This window comes from Aquarana catesbeiana, linkage group LG02, assembly GCF_042186555.1.
Source record: "Aquarana catesbeiana isolate 2022-GZ linkage group LG02, ASM4218655v1, whole genome shotgun sequence".
Taxonomy (NCBI): Eukaryota; Metazoa; Chordata; class Amphibia; order Anura; family Ranidae; genus Aquarana; species Aquarana catesbeiana.
Genome location: NC_133325.1, coordinates 136505903 through 136524578, shown reverse-complemented (window position 1 = coordinate 136524578; position 18676 = coordinate 136505903). Strand labels below are relative to the sequence as shown.

Sequence of the window (18676 nt, the reverse complement as noted above, 5' to 3'; positions counted from 1 at the left end):
CTCCTCCTAGCTGATGTCAGTGGAATCTCGGCCCCTCTCACTGTAATGCATGGAGCTGGGAAGGAGAGAGCTGGCAGGTTACGTGAGCGCCCAGTGGCGCTGCAAATAAGGTATTTTGCGCAATAATGAAAAAAAAATAATTACTGCACATTATATCATCCTGTAAGAGAGAGGATTACAGGATTTGTCAGTAGTGACTTTACAACCACTTTAAAAATGAAAACTGCATTTGTTAAATATTATTTCAAAGTTATGCTATGTGAATGAGGGAACATATTTTAAGTAGGTGTAGGCTGCAAAAGAGGAATTGCACTTTAAACTGTCCGCTGAATATAACAAAAATTGTAGAAGGTGCCTTCTGCTCTTGATCCATTCTTTTGTTCTGGTTTCTGCAGGAGCCCCACGGTTAAAATGTACAGAACTTCTACTCCATGTGAGTGACACAATAAAGGACCCCACAACATGTGCTGCTTATGGTGCTGACTACAGCAGTATCCTCTTAAAAGATATCCTAACTGTGCGCAAGTACTGGTGTGAGATTACTGCAAAGCAATGGGAAGGTGAGTAAGTGGTGGTCATATTGTTTACTGAAAAATGCATCTGCCTTTATAAAAGCTTAGAAGTCTACTGTTCACAGCTCTAGCTCTCCTGGAATACGATATGTTAGATATTTTATTCATTACAGCGTCACAGAATTCACTTAACATGAAGTGGAAATTAAAGTGAAAGTCCATGCTAAAACTAAAATCCCTGCATCTATAGCCACCAACATTCTAACACTAACACTAACACTAACCTATCTAGCCCTGTAAAGAAAAAAATCAGTATACATATCTTTTCTGCAGGCTACCCGATCTCCAGCGGCAGAAGCTCTGATACCACGCTGAGCTGTCAGCCGCGGCTTCGCTGTGGAGGTGGGTGCAGAGTACACATCTGACAACGGAAGCCCCATAGTAACTCCATGAGTGACGTCACTCCCTATTCATTTCACAGCCGTTGTCGGATGTGTACTCAGCAGAGCTTCCGCCGCTGAAAATCAAGTCAGATTGGCTTCAGAAAAAGGTAAGTATACTCATTTTTCCTTTACAGGGCTAGATAGATTAGTGTTAGAATGTTGGTGGCTATAGATGCAGGGATTTTAGTTTCAGTATGGACTTCCACTTTAAGTCCCTCTACTGTGCATTACAGTAGGCACTAAATAAGAAATCCAATCTAGAGTTAAACTGTAATTCCTGATTTACTTTTAACTTGCCATTCAGAAGAAGCCTTTTTTTTTATCAAGCAATACAAGGCTTTCTCTGATTGGTTCAGGTGGAAATTGTGTCATCATCCGTCCACCTCCCCACCTCAGTCAATCAAAGCAAGCCTTGTATTCATTGGTAGAAATACAAGGCTTCTCCTAAATAGCGGAAGACCTTTCAGGCTGACTCTAGTTCTGGCAGTAGATGAGAAGTTTCCCGTACTGCTGTGGTGCACAGCTCTGCATAATGCAAGTAATTGATGCTACTACAGTGTTACAGCACACACAGCGGCCGCATTAGTTAATTACGGAAATAGTTTGGTCCAGCTTGACCCCAATGAACTATTTAAAGTCAACGTAACCTGAAATCTAACTTTTATTTTCTTTGCAACTTCTCTGATGCATTATCATTAGAAGTTATCCTTATTTGTTAGACTTATTTGATCTCAAATCCCTTTATTTTATTTATTTATTTTTTTCAGAGTTATTACACATTTACTGCAACCTGTACTTGAAACCAAACAGTGCAATAAACAGATTGCTGGTGGCTCGCATTATTCACACTCTCACCAGGGGATGCTGTCTGCAGTTTGAGGGCCTCCATGCCAAGTTCTTCTGTTTCTTTTCCAGTGTGATGACCAGAGCCAGGTAACTATCGTATCCTGTTTAAAGAAGGCCAAAAACATAAGATTAAAATTTATCAGACAGTTTAGGAGATTGACTTATGCCCAAGCTTACTGTTGTCCAGGGGGGAATTCTTAATAGATCTGGTATGAATGCATTGAAGCCTGGAAAGCATTGCAACTAGGATCAAGGGTACATTCTCCTGCAGACTTGACATTAGGTCACCTCGGTAGGGACTCTTTAGTTATTTGGGCTGGAGGAAGTATTAATAGAATATGGACAGCACAATGGCTAAGTGTTGAGCACTTCTGCCTGGTAGTACTAGGGTCATCAGTTCGAATCCCAGCCACGGAACTACATGCCTGGAGTTTGCATGTTTTCCCTGTGCCTGCGAGGGTTTCCTCCCACACTCCATAGACATGCTGGTAGGTTAATTGGATCCTCTCTAAATTGGCCCTCGTATGCGTATGTATGAATGTGAGTTAGGGACCTTTTAGATTGTAAGCTCCTTGAGGGCAGGGACTGATGTAACTGTACAATATATACAGCAGGTAAAATAAGTATTGAACAAGTCACCATTTTTCTAAGGAAATATATTTTTAAAGGTGCTATTGACATGAAATTTTTACCACATGTTGGTAACATCCCCTGCAATCTATACATACAAAGAAATCAAAACAAATGAGTTCAGAAATTAGGTTATTTGTAATGAAATGGAATGACACAGGGAAAAAGTATTGAACACGGTAACTGAAATGTATTTAATACTTTTTACAAAATCCTTTGTTGGTAATGGCATCTTCAAGACGCCTCCTGTATAGTGAAACTAGTCGTATGCAATGCTCAGGTGTGATTTTGGCCAATTCTTCCACACACTGTTCAAATCTTGAAGGTTCCGTGGACCTCTTCTATGAACTCTGATCTTTAGCTCTTTCCATAGATTTTTCTTTTGGTTTCAATCAGGTGATAAGCTGGGCCATTCTAGCAGCTTTATTTTCTTTCTTTGAAACCAATTGAAAGTGTCCTTGGCTTTGTGTTTGGGATCATTATCTTGCTGAAATGTCCACCCTCGTTTTATCTTTATCATCCTGGTAGATGGCAGCAGATTTTTATTAAGAATGTCTTGGTACATTTTTCCATTCATCCTTCCTTCAATGACATGAAGTTTGCCTATACCGTATGCTGAAAAACAGCCCCACACCATGATTTTCCCACCTCCGAACTTCACTGATGGTATTGGGGTGTTTTTGGGGTGATGTGCAGTTCCATTTGACCTCCAAACATGGTGTGTATTATGGCATCCAAGTTCAATGTTTGTCTCATCTGACCAGACTATATTCTCCCAGTACTTCACAGGCTTGCCTAAATGTTGTGCAGCAAACTTTAAATGCTTTTTCTTCAGCAATGGAGTCTTGCGTGATGAGTGTGCATACAGACCATGGCGCTTGAATGCATTACTTATGGTCTTCTTTGAAACAATTGTACCTGCTAATTCCAGGTCTTTCTGAAGCTCTCCAAAAGTGGTCCTTGGCACTTGGACAACTCTTCTGATAATTCTTTTCAATCCTCTGTCAGAAATCTTGCGAGGAGCACCTGGTCGTAGCCGGTTTATGGTGAAATGATGATGTTCTTTCCACTTCCGGATTATGGCCACAACAGTGCTCACTGGAAAATTCAACAGTTTAGAAATCCTTCTGTAACCAATGCCATCAGTATGTTTTGCAACAATAAGGTTGCAAAGTTCTTGAGAGAACTCTTTGCTTTTACCCATCGTGAGATGTTTCTTGTGTAACACCTTGGTAATGAGACACCTTTTTATAGGCCATCAGTTGAGACTAAACCAGCTGATATTAATTTTTCATTGACAAGGAGCAGGATTGCTTTCTAATTACTGATAGATTTCAGCTGGTGTCTTGGCTTTCCATGCCTTTTTGCACCTCCCTTTCTTTATGTGTTTAATACTTTTTCCCCTGTGTCCTTCCATTTTATTACACATAACCTAATTTTTGAACTTATTTGTTTTGGTTTCTTTGTATGCTTTGATTGCATGGGTTGTTACCAACATGTGGTGAAAATTTCATGTCAATAGCATCTTTAGAAATCTATTTACCTAGCAAAATGGTGATGTGTTAAATACTTAATTTACCTGCTGTATGTAAAGCACTGCGTAAATTGAGGACGATGTATAAGTACCTGTAATGAATGAATGAATAACACTTGTGCTCCATTGAGAAAAAAAGGAAATGGGATGGTGCTTGGCCATGCACAGCTGCTCCAAATTTGACAGGTGTTGGCCAGTTACAGAATCTCGTGATTCTTTAGCGTTTGGGCACTACAGACTCTGACAATGTTTTAAGCTACACCCCAAATGGTCGGTACCATTAAGCATGATCAAAAAGATGGACTAGCTAGCACCAGATGATCTATGTATCAAAGCAATTGAGTTCTTAGAATTTAGATGACTGGTCTCCAAACTGCGGCCCTGGGGCAAGATGCCTTTGCTTAACTTTATCTGGCCCTTGAGGCATTATTCCTGCCACTGACACCAACAATGAGGCACTATTTCTCCCACTGACACCACGGATGGGGCATAATTCCTTCCACTGACACCAACTATTTCTTCGCCTAATATCGAAGATGGGTTCTACTTCCACTGGGAACAGATTTTCCTCAAGAATTTGACGTTTTTTTGCCCCATCCATTCTTCCTTCTTTCCTGACATGTGCTCCAGTCCCTGCTTCAGAGAAATACCCCCATAACAGCATATTACCACCTCCATGCTTTACTGTAGGAATGGTGTTATTTGGATGGTGAGCTGTATTGGATTTCCGCCAGGCATATTTGGTGTTGAGGTCAAATAATTCAACTTTAGTCTCAAGGTAGTTACATAGTAGGTTGAAAAAAGACACAAGTCTGGTATTTGTAAATTGAACTCATATCCCCTCTCAAGCGAGCATCTCTTCTCCAGAGAGAATAAGTTCAGTGCTCGCAACCTTTCTTCATAACTAATATCCTCCAGACCCTTTATTAGCTTTGTTGCCCTTCACTGTACTCGCTCCATTTCCAGTACATCCTTCCTGAGGACTGGTGCCCACAACTGGACGGCATACTACAGGTGCGGCCAGACCAGAGTCTTGTAGAGTGGGAGAATTTTATCATTTATCCCTGGAGTTAATACCATTTTTAATGCATGCCAATATTCTGTTTGCTTTGTTAGCAGCAGCTTGGCATTGCATGCCATTGCTGAGCCTATCATCTACTAGGACCCCCAGGTCCTTTTCCATCCTAGATTCCTCCAGAGGTTCTCTCCCTAGTGTATAGATTTTATATTTTTGCCACCCAAATTCATTATCTTACATTTTTCTACAATAAACCTCATTTGCCATGTACCGGTAGTGGCCCACCCCATTCATTTGTTCAGATCTTCTTGCAAGGTTTCCACATCCCGCAGAGAAGTTATTGCCCTGCTTAGCTTAGTATTGTCCGCAAATACAGAGATTGAACTATTCACCCCATCTTCCAGGTCGTTTATGAACAAATTAAATAGGATTGGTCCCAGCACAGAACAGTGTGGGACAACACTACCCACCCCTGACCATTCTGAGTATTCCCCATTTATCACCACCCTCTGAACCCACCCTTGTAGCTAGTTTTCAATCCATGTACTCACCCTATGGTCCATGCCAACGGACGTTTTGAGGAACTGTGTCAAATCCAGACACGCCACGTCTACGGGCCTTCCTTTATCTAGATGGCAACTCACCTCCTCCTACAAGGTTAATAGATTGGTTTGGCAAGAACAATTCTTCATGAATCCATGCTGATTACTGCTAATGATACCGTTCTTGTTACTAAAATCTTGTATATAGTCCCTTTCATCCCCTCAAAGAGCTTGCATTCTATTGAGCTTAAGCTAACTGGTCTGTAATTCCCAGAGATGCATTTTGGGCCCTTTTTAAATATTGGTGCTACATTGGCTTTTCTCCAATCCGCTGGTACCATTCCAGTCAGTAGACTGTCAGTAAAAATTAGGAACAATGGTCTGGCAATTACTTGACTGAGTTCCCTAACTACCCTCGGGTGCAAGCCATCCGGTCCCGGTGATTTATTAATGTTAAGTTTCTCAAGTCTCATTTTAATTCTGTCCTCTGTTAGCCATGAGGGGGCTTCCTGTGATGTGTCACGAGGATAAACACTGCAGTTTTGGTTACTGAAGCCCCCCAATTCCCACGTGAAGACTGAGGAGAAGAATAAATTCAATACCTTCGCCATCTCCTCATCCTTTGTAACCAGATGTCCTTCCTCATTCTTTATGGGGCCAATAAGGTCTGTCCTCCCTTTTCTACTGTTTACATACTTAAAGAATTTCTTGGGATTTTTTTTGCTCTCCTATTCTATGTGTCTTTCATGTTCCATCTTAGCCGCCCTAATTGCACCCTTACATTTCTTGTTGCATTCTTTATAAAGTTTGAATGCTGATGATGATCCCTCAACCTTGTATTTTTTTAAGGCCTTCTCTTTTGCTTTTATATGCATTTCTACATTTGGCATTAAGCCATCCAGGACTTTTGTTCGATTTTTAAATTTTTTTTCAAATAAAATTTTTTTATTAATCATATATTCAGGAAAGTAGAAAAGACAGTGATATTGTATTATACAAAATTCACTATGCCAGCGACAAAGCTGGCTGCTAACCAACATCATTAAACAATTATTCAAGTGTGTAAAGCTTAGATCGGGTTCCATATAAAGTTCAGTAATCAACATGTAGGTGTCAACATGGACCTGAGCATTTTCCAATGAACAAAACTAGAAAAAGATACAGTAGAGAAAAGAAAGAAAGAGGGGGAAGGGAAGGGAGGGCGATGGAGGGGGAGGCTCAATCAATAGCTCAAGGAGGATCCTCTCGTCTATGCCAGTCTTCCCATACCCTGTCATGCATTTCTAATCTGTCTTGTAATCTAGCAGTCATTTTTTTCCATTAGTTCTATATCTTTTATTCTAGTATATAGGTCTGTTTGAGTAGGCGGGTCCCGTCGTTTCCAATAGAGGGCTATGAGGCACCTTGCGGCTGTCAAGATATATCGAAGCAATTTCTTGGAGTGCTTGGGTATCTGTAATCCAGATACTCTCAGAAGGAATGATTTAGGGGTTCTAGGGACCTGTACTCCCAGCAGGCGGGTTAGTAAAAGTTGTGTCTCCGTCCAAAAAGGCACTATCTTGGGGCAAGTCCAGTAAATGTGATATAAGGTTCCCTTATCACCCTGACACCGCCAGCATCTGTCCGAGCTGTAAGGGTAAATGGCTCGAAGAACATCTGGTGTCATATACCAAAAGAAAATAATTTTATAGGCGTTCTCCTTGTAGAGCGTACAAAGAACTCTTAGCCGCCTTTGACCAAATTGTCTGCTATGTCGCTTCTGGTATTTCCTCACCCAATATTCTTTCCCATCGGAGCATGTACGCATGCTTACCCTGTGTGGTGAAGCAATACGAATTTAGCACCTTGTATATATCTGAGATTAAACCTCGACGTGCCGAACCCTCTAACATCAAACTCTCAAATGTGGTTGGAGTTGAGAATTGTAAGTTCGGGGCTAGCGATTGGGCGTAGTGCCTGATCTGTAGGTACCCATAGAATACCTGACGGGGCAAATCAAATTTCTGTTGGAGTTCTGTAAATGAGAGCAGTTTACGAGTACAGGGGTGTACTAGATGTCCAAAGTGGAACAAATTCCTTGTCGCCCATGGTGAAGACATTTGGTGTGTGAGGCCTGCAGGCAGTCTGGGGTTATAGAGAAAGGACGTGAGAAGTGATCTCTCCGAACCCAGCTTATGTGTTCTGGATAATTTACGCCAGAGAGACCTAAGAAGATGCATAGGGCCCAGAAGCCGGGCCGAGTCCACCTCCACATTTGCATTCCAGAGCAAACTATTTGGATGTATGGGTGCCAGCCAAATTTTTTCAATTTCCGTCCATCTGTTGTAAGACCGTTGAGGAAACCAGGAGGCCAGGGCCCGTAGTTGGGCAGCTTGGTAGTATCTGTTCAAGTCAGGAAACGCCAGTCCCCCATCTGAGCGTGCCGCCATTAAGACTGATTGAGATATTCTATGCCTCCCGTAGTTCCAAACAAACTTTACCAAATCCGCCTGTAGTTTCCTCAGATCTGTCCGAGGGATCGGGATAGGAAGTGTCTGGAAGAGATATAGAAGTTTGGGAAGGATGGTCATCTTTACAGAGGCCATCCTCCCTAGAAGGGATATATGGTGGGCCTTCCACTTTTGTAGCAAATCCCTTATTGGATCTAAAGAGGGGAGGGAAATTGGCTCTATATAGGGTAGTGTAGGAAGGAATGATCTGCACTCCCAAATATTTCTCGGCTGTTGTTTTCCAGTGGTAGGGGAAGCATTGCTGTAGATGCTGGACCTCTGCTGGGGGGACATTAATAGGCAAGGCCTCTGATTTAGATGCGTTTATTTTGTAACCAGAAAGGGAACGTTATAAATCGAGCTCAGCATGTAAATTGGGAAGTGATATCCTACGCTGAGTCAGGGTAAGTATAATGTCGTCAGCAAATAGTGCTAGTTTAAATTCCCTGCCCCGTACCGGGATCCCGTGTATGTTTGGGTTTTTACGAACCAACGCCGCCAGAGGCTCAACACACAACGCGAACAATAATGGCGAGAGTGGACATCCCTGGCGGGTTCCATTCGCAATTGAAAAGGCTTATGATAAGGCAAAGGGAGTCTTGACCTGAGAGGTGGGATTTGTGTATAGGTGTTGGATGGCCTGTAGAAAGGGGCCCCAGAACCCCATATATTTCAGCGTGTCAAACAGGAACGGCCATCCAAGGGGATCAAAGGCCTTTTCGGCATCTAGCCCTAAAGCCAATGTTTCCAAGCCGTCCCTGTTTGCCACCTCTATGAGGTCAATAATCCGTCTTGTATTATCCCCTGCTTGACGAAGGGGGACAAAGCCCACCTGATCCTTATGTATTAAGGAAGGAAGTATTAGGTTCAATCGCATCGAGAGGAGCTTAGTAACTTGCCTATAACTTGCACATATTGAAGGATCTTTGTCAGGTTTGGGGATTAACATGAGGAATGACCTCTGCATATCTGAGGGAATAGAAGTGTGCTGAAGAAAGGCATTAAATAACCTACACATATGGGGCAGGAGGGTTGGGAGAAATGTCTTTTATAGTATTCAGAGGGGAGGCCATCGGGACCAGGGGACTTATGTGATGGTAAGTTTTTAATGGTGGCTGTCAGTTCTTCTACCAATATTGGGGCATTGAGGGAAAGTAAGTCTGACGCCTGAAGTTTGGGGATTCCACTGACCATTAAGTATTGTCGCATACCTTCAGCTAGATTCTGGGGGAGTGGATCATGTGGGATTTCAGGGTCCTTATATAGGGCCGTATAGAATTCCCCAAAGGCTCGGGCTATTTCTTGGGGGTGTGAGAGGAGTGTGTCCTTTCTATTCTTTATTTGGTGAGGGGTGGCCGTGTGAGATCGCTCTGACAATTTGCACGCTAATAGTGAATGGGCTTTATTGCCTTTATCATTATAAGTTTGCTTCAATCTACGGAGTGCTTTCTCTACATGGCCTAGTGCTAGATCTCGGAGTGTGGTTCGTAAACAAACAATTTTCTTAAGAAGAGGTAGGGATGGTGAAGTTTGTAGTTGGCGTTCTAAGGCTTTGAGATTTCTCTCTGCCTGAAGTTTGGATGCTTTTTCATCCTTCCTCATGGCCGAGGAAATTGCTATACACCGTCTCCTGAGGACCGCCTTGTGGGCCTCCCAAAGAGTGGAAAGGGAGACATCAGAGATGTCATTTTCAAGGAAATAGTTCTGTAATGTTGTCTCGAGTTCTAATTTAGATGGGGTGTGTTGGAGAAGGAAATTATTTAATTGCCAGTGGCATGGTTTACATATAGGGGTGCCCATTTCCAAGGACATAGTCACAGGAGCGTGATCGGACCAAGAAATAGGTAGGATCTGAGCGTCCTTAGTGGCACGAAGGGTGGCATTATTAACAAAAAAGTAGTCTATACGAGAGTGCATGCGGTGGGGGGCGGAGTAAAATGTATATTGTCTATCTCCCGGGTGTAGAGCCCACCATATATCGAATAGAGCATAACGCCTAGTAAGTTGGCAAAATAGTTGTGAGTCCCGTGCAACTCGGGTCTGTGGTTCTGTAGGGTTCGTTACATGGCGATCTAGGCCTACCGAGTGAGTTAGATTAAAATCTCCTCCAATGATCAAATATTCATTGGGGGATTTAAATAACCGTGCCAATACTCTGGTTAAAAAGTGTATTTGTCGGGTATTTGGAGCATACAGGGCACAGATAGTGACCACCTGCGTTTGCCATTGGCCTCGTAGGATAATATAGTGCCCTCGTGGGTCTATCAGCGCATTTGAAAGGGGAACCTCTTTTAAATAGGATCGCCACTCCAGCTCGTTTGCGCAGGCTAAACGCCTGGTATACCCGAGGATAGTATCTGGATGCAAAGGTGAAGGTGTCTCCTTTATTAAAGTGCCTTTCCTGTAGTAGGACAATGTCCGCCCCAGACTGCCTGAGCTCCCTCAGTGTAAGATGCCTTTTTTTTTATTTGAGTTCAGGCCGTAGACATTAAGTGACATAATCTTAACCATAATCGTGTGTGTGTGTGTGTGTGTGTGTGTGTGTGTGTGTGTGTGTGTGAGCTCAGCGGTACTTAGCTTATCCAGCCGCAAGAGTGTCCTGATCTCCGGAAAAAAAGGGAGATCCATATACAGAATACGTCCAGTGGTTTTCCAGAGCCAATGATGAGCCAGGGAAAGGGAGGGGGTGGGGAAGAGAAAGATAAAGGAAAGAGAGAAAAAAAAGAAGAAATTAGTTATAAACACAACAAGTAAAAGCAAACATTGCAATGAGATCCTACGCAGTGCAAACCGCCCAGGATCTATTAAGTTCCGGTAAGTCCCCCCGAGCAGGGCCCACAAAAAGGACCCAGGCCGAGGGGACATAGAGAACCATGTAAACAAACACAACAGTGTTCAAAAAACCTCCTATTGGGTAGGAAATAAAGGGGAACTTTGGTAAGGTAAACCTATAGGGGGACTATTGACCAGGGAAACTACCACTGCCAAGTCTCCAGTAGGGGGTGCCTGATGGATAGCACAAAGTAACAGGCTTTAAGCCTAAGGGGATGCAAATATATCTGATGGGTGGGTCAGGGAGACCCAATATGGCAATCGGCTATTCCTAGGCTTAGTGGACCCTCGAGGAGAGTCCCTGTCTCTGGGGCGTTTCGTTGGAGGGATCTTCTGCCAGATCACTGGAGGTGGCGTTGGCGTTTCCACTAAGTCCCAGTCTTGAAGGCGCGGAACAGATCTCCAGAGTGTTGCAAAAATTATCTAAGTCCTCTGGAAAACGTAACACTGCAGATTTTCCTTGATGACGGGCTGTTAGGCTGAAGGGGAAACCCCATCGATAAGTTATGTTGTTTTCCTGCAAGGAAGATAGAGGCTGGAGAAGTCTACGTTTTTGCAGAGTGATCCAGGAAAGATCAGGGTATAGCTGAGTTTGTGTGTTTCCATGAACAACCTTCTTGGTGATTCGGGCTTTTCGCATAATGTCTTCCTTTAAGGGGAAGGAGTGAACTCTGCATATAACATCGCGTGGTCTGGAAGCAGGCCCTTTGGGACGTAGGGCACAGTGGGCTCGGCCCATCTCTATAGGTTTATTCGGGGGGGTCACCCAAAAGGTTGTTGAATAAAGATTGCAGGGTTTCGTGGGGGTCCTCCGGTTCCGGTAGACCCCTGACCCGAATGTTGTTTCTGCGCCCCCTATTATCTAAATCTTCAAGATGGCTCTGCATGTTCCGAAGCATTAAATGGTGGTCAGCTCCTCGCACCTGAATGCGGTGCACAGCAAGTTTGGTCTCCTGAATCTCCTCTTCCGCCATCTCTACTCTCTCAGATAAATGTTTAAGGTTGGCATGAATTGCTTGGATTTCCGCCCTACAAGCGGACTTGACTTCCTCGATAAGGAGTTTAAAGTCCTCTTTGGTCGGTATGGCTTGGAGACATGCTTGCCATGGGGGGATATGCTGCAGTCGTGGATCATCTCCCATATGTTGTTGAGGATACTGCAAAAAAGAGGATTCCTTCCGTGGAGCAGGGGGAACTCAGATCTCAATGTTTCACAGGGCTGTATGTGAGGGTCCTGCAAATCTCCCCACCTTGGTGAAGGAGAGGGAAGAACATTTACTAGTCCATCTTTGTTAGTCAAATTCGGAGAGCTGGTCACTTGTGCATAGGACAATGCCTGGCCTGTGCCCCTTTCTGTAGTTTTGTGGATACTATGTCGGGCCTGTCTCTGTGGCTGGGGCAGGTCTGGAGCATAGTGGAGTTCCTGCAGGGGGGTACCTTCCCCAATTTGCCTTGCCGACGGAGGTCCTGAGGCCTGGGCATATTCCGGGTCTGGTAGTGGGGGAAAGTCTCCTGAATGGAGTGAGGGGGTAGGTGACACCTCTCCTCCTGCTGAGAGGAGCGGGTCTGAGGCCGTGCGCAGCAGCCGCGGGAAGGCCTCAGAGCACTGGGTGTAGCTGGCTGCTGTGAGGCCTTGAACAGCGTCCCTGGAGTCATGCCGCATGAGATGTATAGGGCTGGGATGGACTCACCCCTCCTGGGTCCTGATAGTGTGAACCGCTCCTCTCCCGATCCAGCACCGATGTGCTTTGTGGATACAGCAGCGGTAGGGAGTTTGGCGGCTGCAGCGGCCTCGTGGAGGAAGCGCATGACGGCGGCGCCATCTTGTCCATCCCGTCGTCAGAGATGGAGGGAGGTTTAAAATACTCCCGGAGGGTCGCAGAGGTTCCGGAGGGTGGCACGGATGGTCCCCTGGGTTTGTAAGAGCGGGTTCTCCGATTTCCACCCATATACAGGTGCTTAAAGTCCCCTTAATAGGCCGTTAGGCTGCAGGCAGGCGGAGAGCTACAGGTTCAGGCTTCCATACAGGGCAGCCCGCTCTTTTAAATTTATTACCCAATGGGATGCACTGGCTAATGCCCTTATTTAATATGCTCTTAAAGCGAACCCATCTCTCCTCCGTGTTCTTTGTTCCTAAGATTTTATCTCAATTTATATCTTCTAGCAAGGTTCGTAGTTTAGGGAAGTTGGCTCTTTTGAAATTCAGTGTCTTTGTATTTCCCTTTAACTTTACTGTTTGTGTGATTTATACTGAAGCCAATCGACCTGTGATCGCTGTTTCCTAAATTGCCCCGTATTTCCACATCCGTGATCAGGTCTGTATTCTTGGTAATCAGTAGATCTAGTAACGCTTTATTTCTAGTTGGTGCGTCTACCATCTGGCCCATGAAATTGTCCTGCAAGACATTTAGGAACTGGCGAGCCTTACACGAATGCGCAGTTCCCTCCGCCCAGTCTTTGGATAATTAAAATCCCCCATCATGATAAAACTTCCCATCCTTTCTGCTAATCCAGATTGTGATAGGATGTCCTCCTCCCCCTCCTCCCTCAGGTTAGGGGGCCTATAGCATGCTCCCAGTATTATTTTCCCCTTAGCTTCATCCCTTTGGAGCTCTACCCATAAGGATTCCACCTCCTCCCTAGCTCCCTTAGTGATGTAATTTCTCACATTCACTTTAACATTATTTTTGATATACAGGCATACCCCTCCCCCCCTTTTTTTTTTACCCTCTCTATCCCTGCGATAAAGGGTATACCTTTTTTGTTTTAAAGGTGTTTATTTTTGGATTTTTACAATGAAAATAATACAAAAAAGATGAAATAATAAAAGAACCAAGAATACAGACTGCTCTACATACATGTATGTCATAGGTATTTAGCTCCATGAAGATATAGCATAAATCATGAAGTAGTACAGCTGTATAAAACAGTAATACCCCAACCAGAACAAAGTCACACCATTCATACACACACCCATACACACATCTGTCACCCACGACCACCAGTAATACAGCATAATTCCGGCACGCCCTGTGGAATAAACTCTCGTCAGAACGTATACAAATTTCCATCCACATTAAGATATATGTCAAGTAATGTTTGCTAAGAACACATCTCCTCGCCTCCTCACTGAGATAACTGCGAGGAGAGGACATCCCCCCAGAAGTCCCTTGAAACATCCAGCCATGGCTGCCAGATCTTGGTGAACTTCCTAGGGCATGCCCTACTCTTGTATATCAACTTAAATTTTGGGAGAGTCCCATGAACAATACGGAAGAAGGCTTGGGCTGAAGGGGGTTCAGTATCTTTCCAATGTAGTAAAATTGTCTTACGTGCATAAAACAATAAAATACGTATCAACATCCTAGTATGAGTACGAGGAACACTATCATTTAGTAATCCCAGAAGTCCGACCTCTGGAGTTTGCGGCAGCGGTATATGTAGCTTGCGGTTGAAAAAGGGAAAAAAACATCTTTCCAGAATGCTGTAAGTCCAGGACATGTCCAAAACATATGAAAGATTTCAGCAGCAATCCTTTTACATCTAGCGCATGCAATATCTTGACCCAGTCCCATTGTAACCAACCTAGCGGGTGTATAATGTAAGTGATGTATAAACTTAAATTGTATCAGGACATCAGCTGTACTGATGATATCCTGAAAGCATATTTCCACTGCCTCCTCCCAGTCCTCTTAAGAAAGCTCAGGCATAATCCTTTGCCATTTACATTGAGAGTTCTGAAAAGGATCCGCGCCCATCACCTGAAGGCGCCCATAAAAGGTCGTCACAAGTTTGTTTATCTCTGGAAATGACAGAAGGTCCTCCATGGAGGATTCCTTGAGCCCTATGGTCAATGAGCCGAATTGTGTCTTGAGGGCATGTCGCAATAAAAGGTATTTGAAGAAGAATTTGTTTGCAATGCCATCTTTAAATCTAATGGATTCAAAGGGCAGTAGTATATTGTCCTCAAAAATATGTGAGAGGTGTGTGATCCCAAAACGGGCCCACCACGCCGAATCTGGATGACCATAGAGCTCAGGAATATTCGGGTTCCGCCACAGAGGAGTCTGTGGCGAAATATCGACTTGGGATTGTGTCAGTATCTTTCCCCCTTCCCTCCAGGCCATAAAGCAAACCTCAGCGGGAGAAAATCTGGAACCACCCGTTTTTTTTGACCTATGTAGTTCGTCCTTCAAGGAGGTAGGGGATGCAAATAAAGATAATAGAAGAGCCGTGGACGGAGTTTGGGGATCAGAGTGCAACCAATCATGGATATAAGTGAGCTGGGAAGCGAGAAAATAGTTCCTTAAATTTGGGCAAGCCAATCCGCCCACAGGCTTGGCCGCTTGTAATGATGATTTGGCTATACGAGGTTGGCTACCGTTCCAAATGAAAGTAAACAGGGCAGAGTCAAGTTTTGCAAATAATTTTTTGGTAAGGAAAACTGGGGAGGCCCTAAAGCTATAGAGAAATTTTGGTAGAAAGATCATTTTAAATATGTTTATGCGACCAATTAAATTAAGGGGCAATGATGACCAGGTATGGAATTTCTCCGTCATCTGTTGGACTATAGGGGTGACATTAAGTTCCTCGTACCTAGAAAGGTCAGTATGTATCTGGATACCAAGGTACTTAAGGGAGGGCGTCAGTTGAATGCGTGACCTCTGTAAATAATTGTAAGTGGAAGGGGGACCGATAGCCAAGGCCTGCGATTTTTCCCAGCCCACTCGGAGTCCTGAAACCGCACCAAACTCCTCCACCACCTGCATTAATTTAGTAAAAGAGCTTTCCCTTCCATCTAGATATACCAGGGCATCATCTGCGTATAAGGAGATTTTTTCCTCCAACGGGCCCGAGCGGATGCCCCCAATCTCGGCCGTCTGCCGCACAGCCAGAGCCAATGGCTCAATGGCTATTGCGAACAGCAGGGGAGAGAGAGGGCACCCCTGCCGAGTACCCCGTCCTAGGGAAAATGGTGCAGAGATATCCATGTTTGTACGAACCCTAGCTCTTGGGTCTGCATATAGTAAGCGGACCCAGCAAATAAAAGTTGGGCCAATACCCATCCGTGCCATAGCTTCCCATAAAAAAGGCCAACTCACAGTATCAAAAGCTTTTAGTATATCTAGGGACAGAACTAGCCCAGGTCGCCCCGCGCGTGCCGCCTCATGAACATGTAGGTACAACCTTCGGATATTATCAAATGTACTCCTGCCAGGCATGAAACCGGATTGATCTGGTGGTATAAGGGCGAGGATGACAGACTGGAGTCTAAGGGCAAGAATTTTTGCTAAGATCTTTACATCAACATTCAGAAGTGAAATAAGCCTGTAGGATCCGCAATGTTTACTATCCTTACCGGGTTTGGGTATAACCACAATAAGTGCTTCGTTTAAGGATTCAGGAAGCTTCCCTAATTTAAGGGAGTCTTAAAACAGTTTGAGGAGCCTAGGAGCCAGTACCTCTGCATGCGCTTGGTACCACTCCGAAGGAAGCCCATCTAGGCCCGGAGCTTTATTAGAGGGAAGTAGGCTTATGGCCTTGGTGACCTCCTCCAGCGTGATGGGTTTGTCTAGGAGGGACTGCTGGGAGGTGTTGAGTACCTGGAGCTCAAGGGATTCGAAGAAGCCCATAAAGTCTGTCTCTGGAGGGATTTCCGTGCCCTTATATAATGTGGCATAGAAGTCCGCGAAGGTTTTATTAATAGTCAATGCGTTGGATGTAATCGATCCGTCAGGTAAGTGAATTGCAGCAATCGTGGTTCCCTGAGAGTCCGCGTGAGCAAGATATGCCAGGAGTCTGCCATTTTTCCCACCATGTTCATGTATACGAGCTGAGAGGTACAACTGTTGCTTCCTGGTCAAGTCCACCAAGTGCAACTGCAGCGCCCGGTGGGCCTCAGTCAGCACGCCTCTGGTTTCAGAGGAGGGGGCGTCCGCATGACGGGCACGAGCCTCCTCCAAAACCTTCCGAAGCTCATCTTGTGTCCTCCTCCCGGCAGATCTGTAGCTCTTGATTCTAGAAATATAGGAACCCCTTACCACGGCCTTAAAGGCATCCCAAACAGGACCCACAGGAGCAGAGTCAGTATTAAGAGACCAATAAATAGTCATGTCAATCGGGATGCCCTCAGCTATCTCCGGAGTAGAGATCCAGAGAAGGCTGAGTCTCCAAGTTCGAAACCCGGGTCTATGGCCCATAGTCAAATCTACCTGTATCGTAGAATGGTCAGATTCCGTCTGGGGGAGATACGCTATGGATTGAACAACCGGTAAGAAATCCTTCGTGGCGAGAGCAAAATCAATTCTGGAAAGGGCTGCATAGGACCTAGACTGGCAGGAGTACACTTTGGCCTCTGGAAATTTCCAGCGCCACAAATCCACATATCCATAGGTATTACACCACGCACGGAGCAACCCGGACTCGGACTTCAAAGGTTTTGATCTATCTAGGTCAGGTTGCAAGACCGAGTTGAAATCCCCAAGGATAAGCATAGGACAGCTAGGCAGATTTGCAAACTGAATATCAAGACCAGAAAACATCGCAGCCGTGACCGGAGGAGGGAAATACACCGCCACCAGAATAAGGGGTGTGTCATGTATCGATACATGTAAAATAACATACTGCCCCTTGGGATCTAGGACAACTTGGTGACACACGAAGGGCAATCCCTTACGGATTAATATGGCTACGCCCCGGGCATAATTTGAGTAGGTAGCGTGATAATGGTTGGCTACCCAGTGTTTTTTGAGCGCCAACATCTTGGCCCCCATTAAATGAGTCTCCTGAAGACACAGGATATGTGGTTTACTAAGTTTCAGGGCCGCAAAGATGGATGCTCTTTTAAATTTAGAATTCAACCCGCGGACATTCCACGAGCAAACAGTTACGTTAGACATGGAGTTGATAGCATGGGTGCATGCGGGTCAGGAGGGGTCTGAAGAAGAATCCCTCCCCCGGTCACGGCCACATATACAATTAAGGGTCGCAGTGCCAGACATTCATTCAACCATACATACATCATACATACAACCATACAACAACAGACATTGTCACATTCAATACCCAACAGGGGTTTTAATTCCCCTGCCCAGCTCCAAAAAAGGGGAGTGGGCCTATACCCTAAACTTGTATCGTGCCTGGGGCGCATGGCCCGGAACAGGAGGCAGGAAAAAAATATAAGCTCAAAGGCTACAAAAAAAGTCATTAGTCAATTATAATGTTTCAAAAGGAAATAAAATAAGGGGACTGAGCCCAAAGGCAGCTCGGGCCCGGTTATAAACCGGGTCTTGGTACTCTCCCTCCGGAGACAAGTAGGATCCTCCAAGGTCAGCACATGTCCGTACCGAAACGGAAAAAATTGCCCATCATAACCAATATAACAAAAAATGGGGGAGAAGGGGAAAGAAAAAATTATAATGCAGGCAAGGGGATCCCAAAGAGGAGAAGAAACTTCTGTTAAAGCTGTGGAGCCATCATAATGTGGGGATCCGCTTCAGGCAGGAGGCTTGGGAGGGCGGGGTATTGCTTCCCACCAAGACATGGCATCTTGTGGGGATTGAAAGAAATGAGCTTTCCCTTGATATGTGACCCGAAGGGTGGCAGGAAAAAGCATGGAATACTGAATATCTTGTTCCCGAAGTTTCTGCTTGATCCGTTGATAGCTGGCTCTATGGTTGCGAACTGTCACTGAGTAATCTGGAAAGAGTGACACCACTGCATTATTAATGCGGAGACTTCCTTTCCGCCTGGCGGCCCCCAAGATGGAGTCGCGGTCTCTGTAATTAAGGAGACGAATCACCATCGTACGTGGGGGGTGACCTTCTGGTA

The 18676-nt window shown here is 44.8% G+C and overlaps 1 protein-coding gene across 2 annotated transcripts in view; it reads left to right on the top strand.

Annotated features, from left to right (window-relative positions):
* Window positions 1-18676, top strand: part of ATM (ATM serine/threonine kinase) — a 283336-nt gene that overhangs the window by 32098 nt on the left and 232562 nt on the right. For both annotated transcript variants that reach the window (XM_073613497.1, XM_073613498.1), the window contains exons 5-6: window positions 396-560; window positions 1723-1888. In XM_073613497.1, coding sequence (XP_073469598.1) covers window positions 396-560; window positions 1723-1888 — 331 coding nt within the window. The remainder of the gene's footprint in view (window positions 1-395; window positions 561-1722; window positions 1889-18676) is intronic.